This window comes from Xyrauchen texanus, chromosome 2, assembly GCF_025860055.1.
Source record: "Xyrauchen texanus isolate HMW12.3.18 chromosome 2, RBS_HiC_50CHRs, whole genome shotgun sequence".
NCBI classification, from domain to species: Eukaryota; Metazoa; Chordata; class Actinopteri; order Cypriniformes; family Catostomidae; genus Xyrauchen; species Xyrauchen texanus.
In genome coordinates, this window is record NC_068277.1 from 59,825,564 (window position 1) to 59,843,842 (window position 18,279).

Below are 18,279 nucleotides of genomic sequence, written 5' to 3' on the forward strand. Positions count from 1 at the left end.
GATGAGGTTTACACAGATATCTACATAAATATGCTGTAACTCAATATAATAATATAGAACACTGATATGTATGTAAACAAACTTTAAAAATTGGATTTGGTGTGTGACCACAAGCTCCCTTCAGTTCAGAGTCGTCACTCTCCTGTAGAACAGAGTTGACATGTGGTAAGCTTCAAGGTTATATATCAACTTTTTCTTTTCTAAATCTTTTAAAGATGAATGAACAATTCTTCAACAATTATTTGTAGATTGTTGTATAGCCTAACTGTAGACAGTTTATAGTTGCCAATTCCAATATCTAGTGGCCAGGTTGGCCAATCATGTGTGCTTACCTTGGATAAGCCAATAACGAATCCTCTTTGTGGAACAAATTTGACTTTGACTTTCTTTTTTTGTTTCTGTTAAAGGACAAATAAGTTGTTATAACAAATAAATAGAAGGCAAGACGAACAGAAACATTACAAATCTGTTCTCTATCTGGCCATCCATTTCTCCTGAATGTTTCTCTTCAAGATGTTTATCGATCTCAGGTCCCTATAAAGCATAATTATATTCATGTTTTTTAATCAAGGCCCTCCACTATGGATTATCAATCTCATCTTTTGTAGTTAACACAATTAAACTCAAATTATTTGCGGTGATATTCCTCAAAATAAAACACGTTAAGATACAATTTGATTGGACCAACTTTATATAAGGTGTCTTTAACTACAATGTAACCAACCATTTGATATTATGTACTTATTATGTATATATAACTAACCTACTCCTAACCTTCCCCTAAACCAGGGGTGTCCAAATCTTTTCTACTGGGGGCCAGATGCAAATAGAAATACGATTGTAATGAATTATTTTGTATTTATTTTTTAAAGGCTAGATGCCACTATTGCATCATCTTTATATTGTTTGCTTAATATTATGCAAATCTTAATCTCACAGTTTGTGTTAATAAAGGATATTTCTCTCACCAAGGATGCTTGTAATAGAACAGGGATGAAGTTCAAAAATTAAGAGGTGCTCGGGGCCCCCTAAAGTGACAAAAAATGCCCTAGAGTTCAAAATGGGGAGGCAAACAATTGTCATGAACTCCCTTGTGTTTATCCCATCACCTTCCCATTATATTTTGACTCTTAGACTACACTTCCCATGATGCACCTCTTGATCACATCCATCTGTTCCCCAACTTTGTTCCCAGGTGTTCTGTGTTTTGTCATTACCATTGTGTGTACATATACCCCTCATGTTTCCCTTAGTCTTTATCGGTTCTTGTTAGTTTGCTTGTTGTTTAGTCTGTTAGTGGTTTATGTTGTTTTAGCCAGCAAGCTGCAGTTATGTTTGATTTCCCTTTTCTCCAATGTTCTAGTTTCATCTTAGTTCCTTAATAAATATAGTTCTGCAATTGGATCCACACTCTCGTCTCGTCCTTCCACATTACAACAATGCCCTGCTTTCTGTTTTTATTTATACCATCTGATAGAGTTCTTAAAATTCAAATTTAAGAGTAGGATCACTATCACATAAAATGTTTTCACTACAAGAATGACAGAGTACATTTTTATATGTTTACATAAAATTCCTCACACACATAAAAATTCTACTGAAAATGATACTTATAGGGCAATTATTCGTTCCTTTATGGAAAAGGGCAGTTTTGGCTGGCATGCATAACAATAATCAGAATATGTTACTTTTCCTGCTATGACGTGATTCAAGGAATTACTCTATTTATTAGTAATTCAATCAGAGTTTCGGTTCTGTTGTTACTTGTGTTACAAATAAGATGTTTATTTGATCAAAATGATTGCACTCCCTTTATTTGCAAGTCGAGCTGAACAAGTGTTTTTGCATCCGTGGAAATCTGGAGGATTCCAAACTCCTGAACTCGTCTAATGGATGAAGCTTGTGGCAACTAAAGAGAATGCACTGTTAAATGTGGCTGTATGTGATAGCGACACATCCAGTGTTCAGAATATGAATTTCATATAATGTCCCAAATTGTTTTTGTGGAACATATCAGAGCAGATGGCCAGCGGGCCGTAGTTTGGACACCAATGCCCTAAACCCTAACCCCTACCCCTAATCCTAAATCGACCCCAAACCTTAACATAAACCCTAACCCCTAAACCAAACCCTAACCACTAAACCATTCCCCTAAACCTACCCGTACCTCAACCTCAGTAGCAGCAAATGTCAATCTTGTGAGGATTTTGCAGAACAACATGTAGTTACACAATAGATACATTGTACTGTATGTATTTTATTGTTGATACGTAGTAGTTAAAGACACCTAAAATAAAGTGGGACCATTTGGTTTGCAAGACAGGAATAGGATCATAAAAAGTCCTAAGTATCTTGAAGACAGTAGACCCTTTCAGAAGGAAACTACAAATGGAAGATTGATTTACCTGATCCCTTTCTTTGGGCGAAGTGTTACAGGAAGTGTCAATTTCGAAGTTTTCATCCAAAGAGGGATCTTTGGAAAAAGACTGCAAAGAGGACAAATAGATCTAGTCAACTGTATCTGAGAAACATTTTGTTTTGCAATCAAAAGTTACAGCATAACTTTATTAACATAAAAATTATTTATCATAGTGTCCAAAAGCCTCTCCAAATAAATAAACAGAATTATTGTACATAAGAACTAATTACACATGCATACACGTCAATGATTATAGGTTTGCATATCATGCAGACATGATTTTAATAATGAGATTTCACAGAATGAGTGCCTTTTGACAGTGAGTCTGCATCATATTTTGTGTTGGTCAAGACTGTAGTTATTAATATTTGACAATTGTTTTTTTCTTGCATCCCAAGAAAGGTTAAGCCAAGTCTGCCATTATAAAGTTGTAGATTCCATTTGAAGAACGGTTGACCCATAAAATGGAGTATACTAAAGAAATTCTAATCTCAATTTATGACTGCTAACCTGTAGATAAAATACTACCTAAAAAAACACATTTTAAAATATTCATTTTAAGAATATCTTAATAGACTGAGTGACTCCAGTCAGGTCTCCTAAGCAAACAAATGGGCCCGGTTGCTAGGGAGGGTAGAGTCACATGGGGTAACCTCCTCGTGGTCACGATTAGTGGTTCTCGCTCTCAATGGGGCGTGTGGTAATTTGTGTGTGGATCGCGGAGAGTAGCATGAGCCTCCACATGCTGTGAGTCTCCGCGGTATCGTGCACAACGAGCCATGTAATAAGATGCGCAGACTGACGGTCTCAGGAGCGGAGGCAAGTAGTGGGAATTGGGCATTTGAAATTGGGGGAAAAGTGGATAAGAATAATCTGAATAAATAAAAAATTATATCTTAATATAAACAGTAATACTGTAAATATTAATAGTACATTACCTTTGATGGCCGGCGTGGAACAAGAGGCTTGAATTTCTGCTAAAGAAAATTCATATTGTGCTCATATTACAATAGGGACATACAGGTCAACAAAGAGCACACACCAAAGGCAAAGAGAAATATTTTAGGTCAATACCGGTTTGGAGTCCTTTTCTTTCCCGTCCTCCCCACAAATCCTGATATCAGCATTTTTCAATGAGGACATTATATCCTCCTAAGCAAAGCATCAATTAAATATGTGGTCAATTTTAAAAAGTTAAGACACCTGTCCCTGCAACTAATAAACTCATTATATTTAAGAACTGTGTAGTCCTAAACAAACCTTTGACTCTTGAGCAGAACTATTTGATGCTTTGGCTGAACCTTCGATGGATTTTACCTACAGGTGTAAAATAATACTAGAATGATAGAAGTTCTACTGCAAATATGTGCAGCAGATGGATTTGATGTTAAGAAAGAGTTAAATCTGAAGTGTGTAATTTCTGTGACACTAGTATCACCAAATGGAATTGCAAAAATAATGATTGTTTCTAAACACACACTTTCTAAATGCACAATTATGAATTAACAAAATGATACAGATGATGAGTCCATTATGGTAATAACCAAATGATCCCAAAAAAACAGCAATGAAATGCAATGCAAAGGCAAATTAAAAACAAGCTACCTTGGGGAAAAGAGTGAACATAACATTTTACCTTAGATCCCCTGCGCCCATTAATAATCTTGAGTTTTAAGGATTTCTTCTGTTGAGAAAAACAAAAAAATTAAAGCAAATGTTTGTAACAAAAATATCTACTGCAAAATGAGTGTTTTTGTGAAATGATATATGTGTCATACTGATTTATACTCATTCTGTTCTTTATCTGATGAAAAAACGTCATTCGCACCATCGCCATTGAGCTAATGAAATATAAGACAATACAGATATCATTAAATATGATGTGTACATAACCAGAACACAACACATTCCAAAAAGAGAAACTTTCCCATTTTCTTCCCAATTTGGAATGCCAATGCGCTCTAAGCCCTCATGGTGGTGTAGTGACTCGCCTTAATCCGGGTGGCGGTGGACGAATCTCAGTTGCCTCCGCGTCTGAGACAGTCAATCCGCGCATCTTATCACGTGGATTGTTGAGCGCATTACCACGTAGACCTAGCGCATGTGGAGACTCACGCTATTCTCCGCGGCATCCACACAACTCACCACGAACCCCAACGAGAAACACATTATAGCAACCACGAGGAGGTTACCCCATCGTGACTCTACCCACCCTAGCAACCGGGCCAAATGGTTGCTTAGGAAGCCTGACTGGAGTCACTCAGCACACCCTGGATTCGAACTTGCGACTCCAGGCAAAAGAGAAACTTTAAACAGATATTTACTGCTTTTTACTTTGAGGAACGTTGATAAAACAAAGACATTTTTGACCAAAAGCAGAGAAATCGCAGCAGTAAAGGCCACAACACCTCACCTTGGAACCTCTGCCCAGAGTGTTCAGCTCAGAAGCCTTAGGCTCATCTCCAATTTTATCCTGAAGTTAAAGATTTCCATTCATTCATACATCATTGCCAGATATTTTGCTCTTTAATTTAACACTAGCCGTCAAATATTTTGCAGGCCAGCTTGAAACTATTACCTTTGAACTTCTTCTTTTCAGGAAAGATGGTCTCGATTTCTTTCCTACAGTCTAAAAACATGAACGGGTCAACACATACATGAAGAAAATAAACAGTGGTACAAAATATTTTTTAGTTAATTCTTTCACCAACCAGCTTTCCATTTTTCTTTGCAGTAACATCAGTACCCGGGAGTCCATCAGACACGTCTGCAATCTAATGGCGAGAGCAAACAATATTAGAAAACTAGATTAATTTATGAATTTTATTTATTTTTTGAGGAAAATGCAAGTGGGGCATCCAAAACTCACTTCTACTATGCTAAGATGTTTTGGGTGGGTGCCAGGGCATTGCAATGAGGTTGTAATGGTGTTCAGAATGTTTTAAGCATGTTGCCATGCAGTTGCTAGGGTGTTTGCTCACTGGGTCAAGTCAAAAGAGCCGACTGCCAAGTCTCAATGATATTCTGCTCTCTAGACACACCTCTCCTCAACAAGCCTCATTATTTGAGGCACACTGAAACCCCTAATAAGTTGACTCTACTCAATGAATTGAATAAACTCATTCCATCAATTGAATTGAGTAATGTCGTCTCCAAAACTTGTGTAATTAAGTTCACTTGGTGTTCATATAGAATTAACTTTACTTTTTAATTTAAGGTAACTAAATGCAAGTAGAACTAACTCAGATTTGCTATGTTAATGTTGTTGTTTCATCTCAAAGTTGCTATATGTTATATTTTTACTGTACTAAATCATAATATGACCATAATATGCCATTAGAGAATTAGGAAACCTACTAAGTTGAAATACTGGCTTCTCCGATAACAATGCCAGAATTTCTGTTTATGTTTTGGCCTGTGTGATCCCGTCCACTGCTCACTCACCAATAGTATTTCGACACCACCGGGTTGCCAGATTTGAACAAGTTTGTAGGCAAACAACTCTGCGTTCTGCAGCCATGGAAGCCAGCAAACGAACTGGATCAGAGATAAACGATTCCACCCGACCTAAAAAGCCTCACCATCCATCTAAAAACCACCAAGACCAGAGGTGTAGTAAAACAAGGACACATATCGGAGATGACTTTGGAAGATGGAGACAGCTGAAAGCCCAGAAATCCTTTAAAACGGATGCTGAGTTGGCTAATATGTGTCTCAACATTCTGGCAACCCGCATGAGCTTCGAGTCTGGGGTGGGGAAGACAACCCTCCAATATTTTGAATTTGGACTGCAGAACCCATTTCAAGCGCTTGTTGTCAATCTTACATATAGCACCTTTAATCCTTTTAATTGAATGGACTCAAATTTAGGTCATACAATAACAGCTTAAATAACAAAGATTATGACTGATTCTAGATCAGCCATTAAATAAACTTTTTTTCTCCACAGAAATGCATAGACACCTGTACTTTGGTCACACATGCACAACAAGAACTGAGGGTCCAACTTGACCAAAGGGGACACAGATCAACTTAATGGTGATCTGATATCACACAAAACAGCTATTTGCAACAAAACAACAGAAATAACACTACAAAAGAGCTAAAACCTCTATGAATTCTTAATAACAACTATTTAAATGGCCCTATGTGTTCCCTTTGACCAAGGACACATAAGTAAATATGTCTATTGATTTTTATGAAAAATAAGTTCAAGGAACTTATTTGAGTTATTTCAAGAAACGTTTAACTTGACAACTTGACTTTTCCAGTAATGACAACATTAAGGTTTATATTGTAAAGAATATTAATATCGGTAGCTATAGTAACCGTCACACCTATTACTAACGACTTTAGAGAAAGATAGTTAGCGACGAGAGAGAGAGATAGTTTACAGACATGTCCATCATGTGTGTTTGTCCTTTGATTTAGTTTATTATTAAAACATTATTTATGTTGAAAAGCCGGTTCTCGCCTCCTCCTTTCCACTGATCCCTTTACACTGGTGTCGAAGCCCGGGAAGGAGGAGGGATGCCCGTCGCGGAGTCCTCGACACTGCCCTCCACCCAGGGGAGCGCCGCTGCCATCCACCGGGGGAGGGAGTAGACCGACCGCCCGGACGCGGTGAACGGCCTCCGTCCACGAGGCGAGTGGGGACTGGACTCCCCGACTGCCTGGAACGATGGAGACGCTGCCAGGGGCGGAGGATAACCCTGCCATCCCCCAGAAACGCGGAGCGGTCGATGGAAGACCCCGTCCGCGAGGGGAGGAGGGAAGTGTCTCCCCGACCGCCTGGAGCGGTAGGGGCGTTCTTTCCGCTGTAATGTAAATTGTACAGTGTTTTTTGGGGGTACTACACTGTTAAAGGAAGTACCCCCCCATTTTAATGATTTCTGTTTCCCTCCCCTTGCCCCCTCCCTCATCCAGGTAGATGGGGATGACCTCAGGGAAAGGGGGGGGGGGATGTACGTCAGGCCAGGGGCTCCCCAGCCTGAGAGAATGAGGGTTGATGTGGCAGGGCGGAGGGCGGGGCGGGTCGTGATCATACACACCGGTCCCTTATCAGGCTAATTAAGCCTTGGAGAGGGATAAAGGCTGATGGCAGACGGTGGTGCGACGAGAGAGAGATAGTTTACGGACATGTCCGTAAACACAAAAAGTGCTTATGCTTAATAATCATCTTAGTCAACGTTGTCCTAATCTGAAGGTACAGTAAACAGACTTACCAGAAAAGAATCTCTTCTAAGCTTTAATTTGCCTGCCTGATAACAGAAAAAAATACAAAAATCTGTGAAACGCCAATAGTTTCATGTTGTACTATATTTTACACCAGAAGATGCAAACCTACTGGTTTCCATTCAGGAGAAAGTTCTGGGCTGTTTTCTGGCCAGTCCTCCACACATCTTTCCTGTAAATCACTTGTTTTAAGTGTGTGAGTGTGTATGTACACAACAAACAAATTTCAAGTATATGCCATCCCAATGAAATATCATCCACACACATATTTACCTGACCAAGTAGAAGAACATCCTCATAAACCGGAAGATCATTCTCTGATGCTGGTGTTTCATCCTGTCAAATCATAACCATGTATAACAGTGATGACAGATTCTGATAGTGTTGAGCATGACAGAACTTCAATAAGAGCTCTAAATTCTGACTGGATGATAGAATAGCTGTAATATATGCACACTTGTGACACACTTAAGTAGATTGTTTCTTAATAGGTTTATCATTTGCATTTGTTGTTGTGTTTATTTGTTGTATTTGTATTTTGTTGTTGTGTTTATCTTTGTTTTGATCCTTGGGATTGGAATTACTTTTTTAAATTCTATTAAAATTATATAATTTAATTTTTTATGTGCAATATTGTTCATCGTATGACAATAATGTGGAAAAGTATCTTTGGTGATTTGGTTGCATTTGTTTTATCCTTATTTTTGCAGTAATATACACTGTTGTTATTGGGGGTCAAGCCACTCTCAGTTTTCTTATTATTCTTCTGTCTGAGAGTCTATGGTAGTAGCCCTAGGAGAGTTAAATACTGTAGGAAAATGAAACAAAATTGGCAAACTGATATGGGTGGGTATGAATAGTACCTAGATCAGATTTGTGCTCTCTAGGACAAACTCTATAGTGCCACCACCAGTTCAAAAATGTACTTTTCTTTTGTGCATATACATGTATTTTAAACATTTTGGGCTAGACACAAATATTATTATAAATGTTTCCAAATATGATCAAATTTCTCTCCTCATGCGGATTGTAATGGACCCCTTTCATTGAAACCCCGCCCATCAGAGTCACCATCTTGGATTATGATGTTCGTTTTTTACGTCCTTAGAACTTCATCCAATATGCCCAAAAAGTTGCACATGAGCCGCACATGGATGAACAGAATTTAGATTTTTGGCTTTGCTGAAAAGTTACGCAAAGTTAACGATGTCGGCGTAAACAGGAAGTGAGGCTGTACCTCTGAGACGCTTTGTCCTATCGAAATGGAACTTGGTATACTTTTTAGTACCATGATCTGAGAGTACATGCAAAGTTTGGTGACAGAATCACCTCAAGTAAAAAAAGGATGTCAATGGATTCCAATGGATTTTTCCAACATTCGCCATACTGCCTCTCCTTTTCGGGAGGCAGATATAATGCAGTAAGAAAGACATAAAAAAAAAACAGAGAGAGAGAGAGGGCAAAGAGAAATGATGGTAAAATTGTATTAATATTGATTAGCTCATATGCACAAAGAGACATTCTGTAAGACTGACCTGAATGCTAGCAAAAGAACTAGGGGTAGGTGTGGGAGGGATGTTGATCAACAGCGTCTGTAAAGTAACATAAAAAAAAACTATGTGGCCAACAAGGAGGGACAAAGAAAAAGGGAAATATGAAAAGTCATTACTGAAGGAGAGAGTACCTGCATGGATGCGGTAGGATGATTGGTAGTCTTAAGGGCTCTGCTGCGTGGGGCAGGTTTCGGTTGATGCCTCCTAAAAGTCTATGAGAGTAAATTATTTGACATTTTATATTGTGTGAGAAAGAAAAAGGGCCCAATAATTTCTTGAAGACTCCATGAAATCATTCTAAGAACACAGTTTTCTTTTCTATATTGATGTTTATTCATTTGAAGAAGGATCATTGGGTTGGGCATATCGAAGGGCTTTTGTTAAATAGCAAATAGCCTTATATCCCTCATCAGACAAGGATTCATCAGTAATATCTAGTAGGGGAAAACCGAAATGTAATTGGTCCTATGTCCCAGTAAATTGAGACTAGTGACACCCCTGGGGTACACTAGCACATAGATAACCTCAAAGTTAACAGACATGAACTAAAAGCTACAAAATTCCAATTTTGTTTTCATGGGGTCTTCAATGGAAAGGGTTTTCAAACAAGTTCTCACCAGGTTTGGTGAGGTGTTTGTGGAAGAGGCTTCTACAGCTGGTATCCCTTGGACCGTTCCATTTTGCAAACCCGTAGGAGAAATGTGAATGTCAAGCTTTGGGCTGGTGAGCAGTGTATCATAATCTGTCTCGCTGTGTTTGGACTGTACATCATTTTGAGGTTTGGTTGATGTGTCAAAAAGAGGATCAAATGCCTTGGTGTCAAATGGCATTAAAGTTGGTGTCTGAACAGATGGTGTGGAATGGAAGACATTGTTTCTAGTGATGGAGGAGGGCATCTTAAAAATATCATTAGACATTGGGGTGGTGTTTGAAACATACGGTGATGTGGAAGGTAATGACTGATGCAAGATATCACTTGTCGAAAGAGTCTCAAAGGTACTAGCCGTCATGGTGGGTGTTTCTTGGAAAATGTCTCCATAATCCAATGGAGTTGTGGGGGAGGTCCTAGCTTGAAAGTCATTTTGTCTGGAGAGAATGAATTCCAGGAAATAATCCCTCTGATTGGATGATGAGGAACATTCTGTGTTCTGATTAGCTGGGGCACTGTGCAGAAAATCATTGTGTACTTTTCCATTCGAAGGTTGGAAAATGTCTGTTTCTTGATCCCAAATTCCAGATGTTGGTGTGGTTTGACAAACATTAGGTTTGTAATTGTTGGTGTCCTGAAAACTGTCTGGTGGAGGAATCACAATCCAGTCTGGGGGCACAGGAGGAGTATTGCTTAAGTTTAAATCCGAAAATGGTGGAGATTTTGTTTGTGTCTGATCAACACCATTGCTTTGTCCTATGTTAAAATGACTTGTGCTTAGAAGTACGTTGTTTTCCTCATCAACCATTTTTACACTGCATTCCTGCAACACAAATCCATTCAACAGAATATTTAGGGAAGATTTTCTGTGGCATATTACCTTAAAGTGAAGTATGTAAATCCTGTGCTACTAGTGTCAGCAAACGGAATTGCACAAAATGTTTTTTAAACATATTCCTTAAAACTTCCTCTGATTTCAATTGAAAAGTTTTCACCCAAAATGTCACCATTAAAAATTCAACAATACACATTCATCTTCCAAAATTCAGTTCCAACAAATTCGTTTTTTTTTTTTAAATGTCATCTTTATTATTCATCATGTAATATTCCTTCCATTATATTTCATTTAGAAAATTCCCCATTAAAATTCCAGTGGGTAAAATTTGGTTGGAAATTCAACGTCGTACATCCTGGCACTGCAGGAAAAGCAGTAGAGTGACGATGCGCAATCTTCCCTTTCTGCTACTGGGCTTCACCACTTAGCACTGTTGTCAATTTAGTGACTTTTTGACCCCATTTAGCGAGTAAAAGACCAATCTAGCAACTAGCGACAATTTTGGAGACTTTTGTAGTCTACTTTATCGACGTTCTTCAACATCTGGCGACAGACAAAAACATTACATCTATGGTGAATGATGTCTCTTTAATTTTGCTCAGTGTTCTAGTGCCCTCCCTACGCAGTGCTAGATAGTAACGGATTACATGTAATCTGGATTATGTAATATTTTTTTTAAATCAAGTACTTGTAATTGGATTAAATTACATTTTGAAATACTCGTAATCGGACTACAGTTACTTTTTATAGATTACATTTTTGACAATTTCCACAAATGTAATACTTTACCTGCTTAGAATAAACAGTGATGCAGTTGAAAACACTAGAGTCCGGAAATTGAAAATAGGCGAACCGTGGAACACTTCCGCGGTCAGGAAAATGGTGGAAACGATTGACATGTATGCCGTCAGTAGTAGGACTAAAGTGCAAACAGATGTTCTATCAATCGAACGACTGGCGAGCTTTCGTGTCTTTGGTATTTGTTGCGACAGTCTCAACTTCAATTCATGTGCATGCTCTCCATTTAGAGAAGAAAGTCAGCCTACAGAGATAGAAGAACATTGAGAAATGATCTACCCCTGATCTATAATAAAGTATAGAGATGATGAAATGAACAGATGAGGTGTCAATTCATTGTAACATAGTAACACTGGGACCAGTAATGAACACTGGTGGTTCAGCATCAAACACCAGATATGTTCACAAATAAGATATATAACATATTATCTCCAAAACAGCACCATGTAAGGCATCATTAGGCAAATAGACAAATAAAAAAATAAAAACATTGCGACACTACACCGCTGCCTACTCCTGGTTGCTATTGCTAGGATAAATTTGGCCAGCTTGTCATTGTACAATAATGCACAAATATGTATATATTAAAAAATAAATAGAAATCTATGCTGAGTTTGATAGGCTTATTTTGGCCAACTCACACATTCAAATAATTAAAATACACTGCCACTGCCCACCACAACTTGCTGAGTGTTTGATAAGTTCAGTTAGTAATAGCTAAATGATTAATAGTTAAATACTTATAGTTCAATAAATAATAATAAAAAACATGTGATGGTTCTTCAATACTACACCTTTAAGGAATTCCAGTCTTGCGTAATAAATTTCGTCACCACGTGATTTAGCTACTTTTAGTGAAATTTCAGTGAACCTTTGGCGACTCCCCATGATAAGTAGTTGGCAACACTTCTAGGTGTTGCAATCAGGTTTTGAAGTTCAAGAGCTACAGGGAGAGGACCTGGACAATTGCCACTTTTGAAAAATCAATTCAACTATCATAACAATAAAGTCATTTTAAACAGTTTCTTAAGTCTGACACGCCACTTTAGTATGTGTCATCTTCCATTTTAATGTGCAACAGTACCTTAGGCAATTGTCAGGGCAAAGTGTTCCTAGTTTACGAGGAAAAATTATGAACGACTTATGAGGCATCTCTATCTACCCTTTCTCTCTCTTATATCTCTTGGTCTTCTTCACTCTTTTCAGTAAGCATACTAGTTTCATCTACATATTTAATATACCTGATTTTTAACTATTAAATCTAAACTGACACCATCTGATTTAACCTTTTAAGACATAAATATTATGAAAATGTTTGCCTTATCCATGTCAATGTTCAATGTCACTGTGTAAACTATATCCACTGACGAGCCAATAAAAACATTATGATCACCTCCCTGTTATGCTGTTGGTCACCTGTGTGCCACCAAAACTAATGACCCATTGAGCCATTGACTCTAAAAGACCCCTGAAGGTGTCCTGTGGTATCTGGCACCAAGACATTAGCAGCAGATCCTTCAAGTCCTGTAAGTTGCGAGGTGGAGCGGCCGTGGATCGTACTTGTTGGTCCAGCACATCCCACAGATGCTCAATCAGATTGAGATCTGGGGAATTTGGAGGCCAGAGCAACACAATGAACTCTTTATCATGTTCCTCAAACCATTCCTGAACAATGTGTGCAGTGTAGCATTGCGCATTATCCTGCTGAATGTCATCAGGAAATACCTTTGCCATGGAGGGGTGCACCTGGTCTGCAACGATGTTTAGGTAGGTGGCACGTGTCAAATTGATGACATACATGAATGGCCGAACCCAGGGTTTCCCAGCAGAACATTGCTCAGGGCATCACACTCCCTCCACCGTCTTGTCGTCTTCCCACAGTGCATCCTGATGCCATCACTTCCCCACAGGTTTCTGGGTGTTGAGGCAGAACGTTGTCACTCTATGACCATGCACTACACAAACGGGTTTAGACTTTGCACATGTCTCTGTTTACATCAGCATCTACCGCGGATGCGTTTATATACATGTCCTCCCTCAAGTGTAGACTATGGGAGAATATATTGGCAGATGATATGACTGGGCCCCCACCCTCCTGGGAGTTCAGGGCCACCTGCAGCCACGGGCCCTGGGGCTTAAGCCCTGGTAAACCTGTGCGTTAATATGGCCCTTTTATGTCAAAGTGGCTCAGGTCTTTACTCCTGCCCATTTCTTCTGCATTCAATGCAAATGTCTTTGAGACATTTATGATTTAGAATGTTTGTAAATCTGATCTTTTTAAGATGTTTAGCAGATATTAATTAGATTGTGATGCTTTCCAGATGAAAAGATCTAAAACAGACATCTCTGGTTCACATGCAGTCCACGCTGATTTGATCCAAAAAAACATACAGTCCACGCTGAAATACGCTGAAGACACATCCACATGACGCACATACATAGTCCAGTTTACAGTATCATTCCGCACTGAAATTCACATCACCGGAAATACATCAAGATGGTCAAAGACGTCCATCTAGTGCATGTTTACATACACCAACAATTAAAAATAGTGCAGATGGGTGTGAGAACAAGTCCATGACGCGTTTGTGCTCAAAACAAGAGGCACAGCAGCTGAATGAAACCAAGTTGCTTCTCCTTTTCAGAGTTGTAACTTGAAAAAGCATCTTAAAAAGTGCCCCATGACACGAGACACATAACAACGGTCAAACACGTTTGTCTAGTGCATGTTATATACCAACATATTTACAAATAGTCCAGATGGGTCCCCTTTCGTGTTCAGGAATAGTTAGGCCACACTAAGCCTTGTTTGTCCTGCTTTCTTCACTGTAGATGCGGACATGAATTAATGGGCCCCATAATGACATAGGGAAGTCACGGCAGTAGAGAATGAGGCATTTTTGCAGCTTGGTTTTAATGAATGCTTTTATTGCATTGGGGATTAAGTTTTGAGTTCTGAAATTTACAGTTTGTTTTTATAGTAGAATGACCTCTTGTATGTTAAAATATCAAGAAAAATTTGATTCCTCGTGACATTTCAAAAGCCAGTCTATCTCTATTGTTATACCACACACACTCACACTTGTTTTTTTTTGTCTATTCTGACCATTACCACACCTATCACAGTTTATGTTCCTTCGGATCTATACAAACTGTAAAAAGTGGTGCATTTTAATGCATTTTTAATAATAAATGTATTCTTAATGTGGCATTTTATGATCATTAAGGCCCTTTCACACCGAACGCGATGTGGAAAAATGGCCCCTTCACTCAAAAAGCAATGTGAATTCTCACTGTAAGCACATTCACACATTTAAAATAGGTGGTTCTGATCGACAGTCGATTTTACTCCGGTACAGTAGGTGGCGCAACACACCTTTCAACTGGACTATCCTCTGCCTTGGAAATGGGGAAAGACCGAAATCTCAAAAACGGTTGGTCAAGTTTACGATCAAAGAACATATTTCAAATCCGCAATACACTTTGATAATATTGGAATCATAAATTGTGCTACTTTACCTCATAATACGCTAAAACAAGCAAATTCCATGGCTTGTATAGCTAATGCGCATGCACATTAGCGAGTTGCTTGACAGGTTATGTCTGTATTTAAAAGGTAATTAGCTCTTTTAACTGTAAGGTGGGACTTCCTTTCTACATCCATTGATTGTTGGGCACTCCAATTTCTCCCATTCATTTAAAAAGAAGTGGCCCATCTCTGCTAAATACTCTCTGGCTGTATACAAATAGTCTCCGAGGGATGGGACGGATGGATGGAATTTAAATCAGCTTATAAAAGGAAACATAAAGAATAGACGACCTAGACAAATCGACCTTACTGAATGACAATATAGTGTTTCATAAACATGATTACGCATTAAATCTCTAACTAGGCTATGTGACGTCAGTTGTGATTGCACAAGCAACTGTGCTTTCATTCGGAATTAGGAATAAAATGAGAGCCAAGATGGTGGCAGAGTGTATGGTAGTGTTTTATTGGTGTGCTAAACCCAGAAGAGGTTAAAGCTAAAAGACTGAATTAAAGAAACTAGTCTTTACAATATAAGTATATAACTGTGTTGATAAGGCTCTATTGGCAAACACTTGCCTCACTGATGTACAAAAATGGGCAAAAAAAGGAAAAACCTATCCGGCTCAGAAGACATCATTCTGGAAACAGATATTGGAGCCCATGAAGTTGTTTTTGCAATGCCTGCTTGCTCTACTCCTTTCAAAAAATCTTGCCAGAGCTAGAGGCAAATATGATGTCACACTAATTACACTTTATGGTGCAATCCAGAAGCTAACTGCTAAGCTCGACGAAATGCATGAGAAGATAGTGTCTATTGATAAGACAACTGCAACATCTTGTGATAAAATAGACAAACTGTCGTAGAAGGTATCCCAGATAAGTAACGATGTCAAAATGCTGGGAGTGCATGAAGACTCTTATGTCACTTTTACAGCCAACAACAGAACATTTATGATGGTTACGAAGCTGAGACATTATTCTTCTCACTGTATCTGCTCCAGTGCGGAAATAAATGGCGGACTGTGTGTAAATCACTCAGGGGAGGATCTATGATAATAGGGTGGAGTCCGTCACCAGTCGTGGGCGAGGCCTGATCTACCGTTCATTTTGACACACTGTTTTTGATTAATAGAAATATAACAAAGAGTAGTGGGTGGAATTTAACATTGTAGGGTGGTTGTGTACACACACACATTGCCAACTCACATTTATGTACAAACACCATGTAAAAGTGAATTTTGCATTATTGGTCCCCTTTAAAGATTATCAATCTGTTGTAAAGGCGATACCAGAGAGTATGTTTTAAAAAAAAACAATTATGAAATCTTCTGTAACCTATGGAGCTGGTCATAAACAACTACCTCAGTTATTTTTGGGAGGAACATTATTTTTCAGTATAGCCTATAATAACTTATCCACCAATTATCCCATTCACGATTGTCAATGGTCTCAAGAGGAAATTTATTTTGGATGTCTTTTATTGATGACATTCAATGGAAGAAAGCGTGGTTGTTACCATATAAATATTGTATTTCAAATAAAATTAAAGAAGTGCACTTTAAAATTTCACACAAAGTGTATCCATATAACGCACACCTGGCGAGATATTGTGATGTAAGCGATATGTGTACTTTTTGTAATAATGAAAGTGAAAGCCTTAGCCATTTATTGTTCTCTTGTAGCATGTCTTCGAAGTTTTGAGTGATTATTGTTTTTCTACTGTTGATAAAAATTATATATTTTTTACGGCTGTCGATTTAACGCGTTAATTCAGTGCGATTAATTTGACAAAAAATAACGCGATAAAAAAATGTACGCAATTAATCGCACCATAATAAGGATGATCCCTGAGAAATGCAAGATTGTAGTACCACCTGTTTACTCCAGAGGGCAGTAAGTGAAATTTCAGCTGTATGAGCAACGCGCAGTTTATACAGTGAAGAAAACACTCCAGTAGGCAGAACAACACAAACATGAGTTACATTCCTGCATTCAAAACACTTGATGGAGCGCAAATGCGAACTAAGAGATCTCAAGATGTGTTTAAAGATTGAGTATTAAACTATATTTAAATTTAAACTGTGACCTAAACATTTTATGTTTATGATGCAACACACCCGAGACGCTACACAAGCATTTCTGATGCAGGTGTAAATTGACGGGTCCTTAAACAAGTCCTCATAATAAATCTCCAACTGATTGACAAATTCACTTGTGTAATGGATTGCTGTGAACTGTGTGTCAATGATTGACTTATGATCAATAATATGGTAGTAAACAATACATTGTATTCTAAAGCTGCTTTTTGTATTGTCTTATCAATGATGAACTCTTCTGCTACAGGAATTTAATGCATTTAAAGTATCTGAATATTTTTATTATATATATATATATATATATATATATATATATATATATATATATATATATATATATATATATATATAATTTTTAATATTTAAAAATAACTATGTATAATTATATGTATAATTATATATTGAATTATTGTTATATGAGTGGATTTCTCAGCAAATATTTGTATATGTGATTAATCGCGATTAATTAATCGGGACATCATGCAATTAATTCGATTAAAAATTGTAATCGATTGACAGATTGATTGCATTAAGAATATTATCTATTATTTTGAACACAAAAATAAAGCGTTAGTTTGTATTGTTAATTTTTTATTCTTGTAGCTACATTTTATTTGCACAAAGGCTCACTGAGTTCTTAGTTGAAGTGGAGTACAGTAAGTCTTTTGGACTGCTCATGAATAAGAAATGTTCTTCTTTCCTTTTTTTTTAGATATTATGATACATTTTTTTGTGTGTGCCGTGAACCAGGACAAATATTAAGAGTTTTTGACTTTTTAATATTTTTTATCTATTGTCAATGCCTTTGATGTATATGCAGTTTATTTGTACAATTGTTAACTTTTTTGCTTTCCCAATAAAAAAAAGAATCAAGGAATAAAATGGGTATATTAATGACATTCATAAAAGTTTAAGTCCCATGGGCACACATTTTCTCTTTGTCTAGAAAACGTTTCAATTGTGTTCACCTAAATGTAATCATTTATAGTAGACCACATGGCTATATTTGAAATGAAACATTCACGGTTGTGTAATCATTTAGTTGTACAACATCTTGTGCAGATTATTTCTTGAGCATTTAATAAAAACAAACTTACCATGTAGTATAGAGACGTTGTCAAAAAAGGTTTACAGGAGACGTGAAGATGAACTAACCACTCAC

At 37.7% G+C, this 18,279-nt stretch overlaps 1 protein-coding gene across 4 annotated transcripts in view; it reads right to left on the reverse strand.

Annotated features, from left to right (window-relative positions):
- LOC127618836 (uncharacterized) overlaps nucleotides 1–18,279 on the reverse strand; it is a 35,834-nt gene extending 17,555 nt beyond the window's left edge. For 3 of the 4 annotated variants that reach the window (XM_052091509.1, XM_052091500.1, XM_052091482.1), the window contains exons 1-18: nucleotides 18,215–18,279; nucleotides 9,825–10,679; nucleotides 9,339–9,419; nucleotides 9,190–9,246; nucleotides 7,928–7,990; nucleotides 7,767–7,826; nucleotides 7,645–7,680; nucleotides 5,131–5,193; nucleotides 4,998–5,048; nucleotides 4,833–4,892; nucleotides 4,198–4,260; nucleotides 4,056–4,103; nucleotides 3,680–3,736; nucleotides 3,494–3,571; nucleotides 3,358–3,396; nucleotides 2,406–2,486; nucleotides 333–398; nucleotides 83–142 (exon numbers count right to left, since the gene is read on the reverse strand). In XM_052091509.1, the coding sequence (XP_051947469.1) occupies nucleotides 83–142; nucleotides 333–398; nucleotides 2,406–2,486; nucleotides 3,358–3,396; nucleotides 3,494–3,571; nucleotides 3,680–3,736; nucleotides 4,056–4,103; nucleotides 4,198–4,260; nucleotides 4,833–4,892; nucleotides 4,998–5,048; nucleotides 5,131–5,193; nucleotides 7,645–7,680; nucleotides 7,767–7,826; nucleotides 7,928–7,990; nucleotides 9,190–9,246; nucleotides 9,339–9,419; nucleotides 9,825–10,679; nucleotides 18,215–18,217 (1,821 nt within the window). In that variant the 5' untranslated portion in view covers nucleotides 18,218–18,279. The remainder of the gene's footprint in view (nucleotides 1–82; nucleotides 143–332; nucleotides 399–2,405; nucleotides 2,487–3,357; nucleotides 3,397–3,493; nucleotides 3,572–3,679; nucleotides 3,737–4,055; nucleotides 4,104–4,197; nucleotides 4,261–4,832; nucleotides 4,893–4,997; nucleotides 5,049–5,130; nucleotides 5,194–7,644; nucleotides 7,681–7,766; nucleotides 7,827–7,927; nucleotides 7,991–9,189; nucleotides 9,247–9,338; nucleotides 9,420–9,824; nucleotides 10,680–18,214) is intronic. The other variant, XM_052091491.1, reaches the window with a different exon arrangement.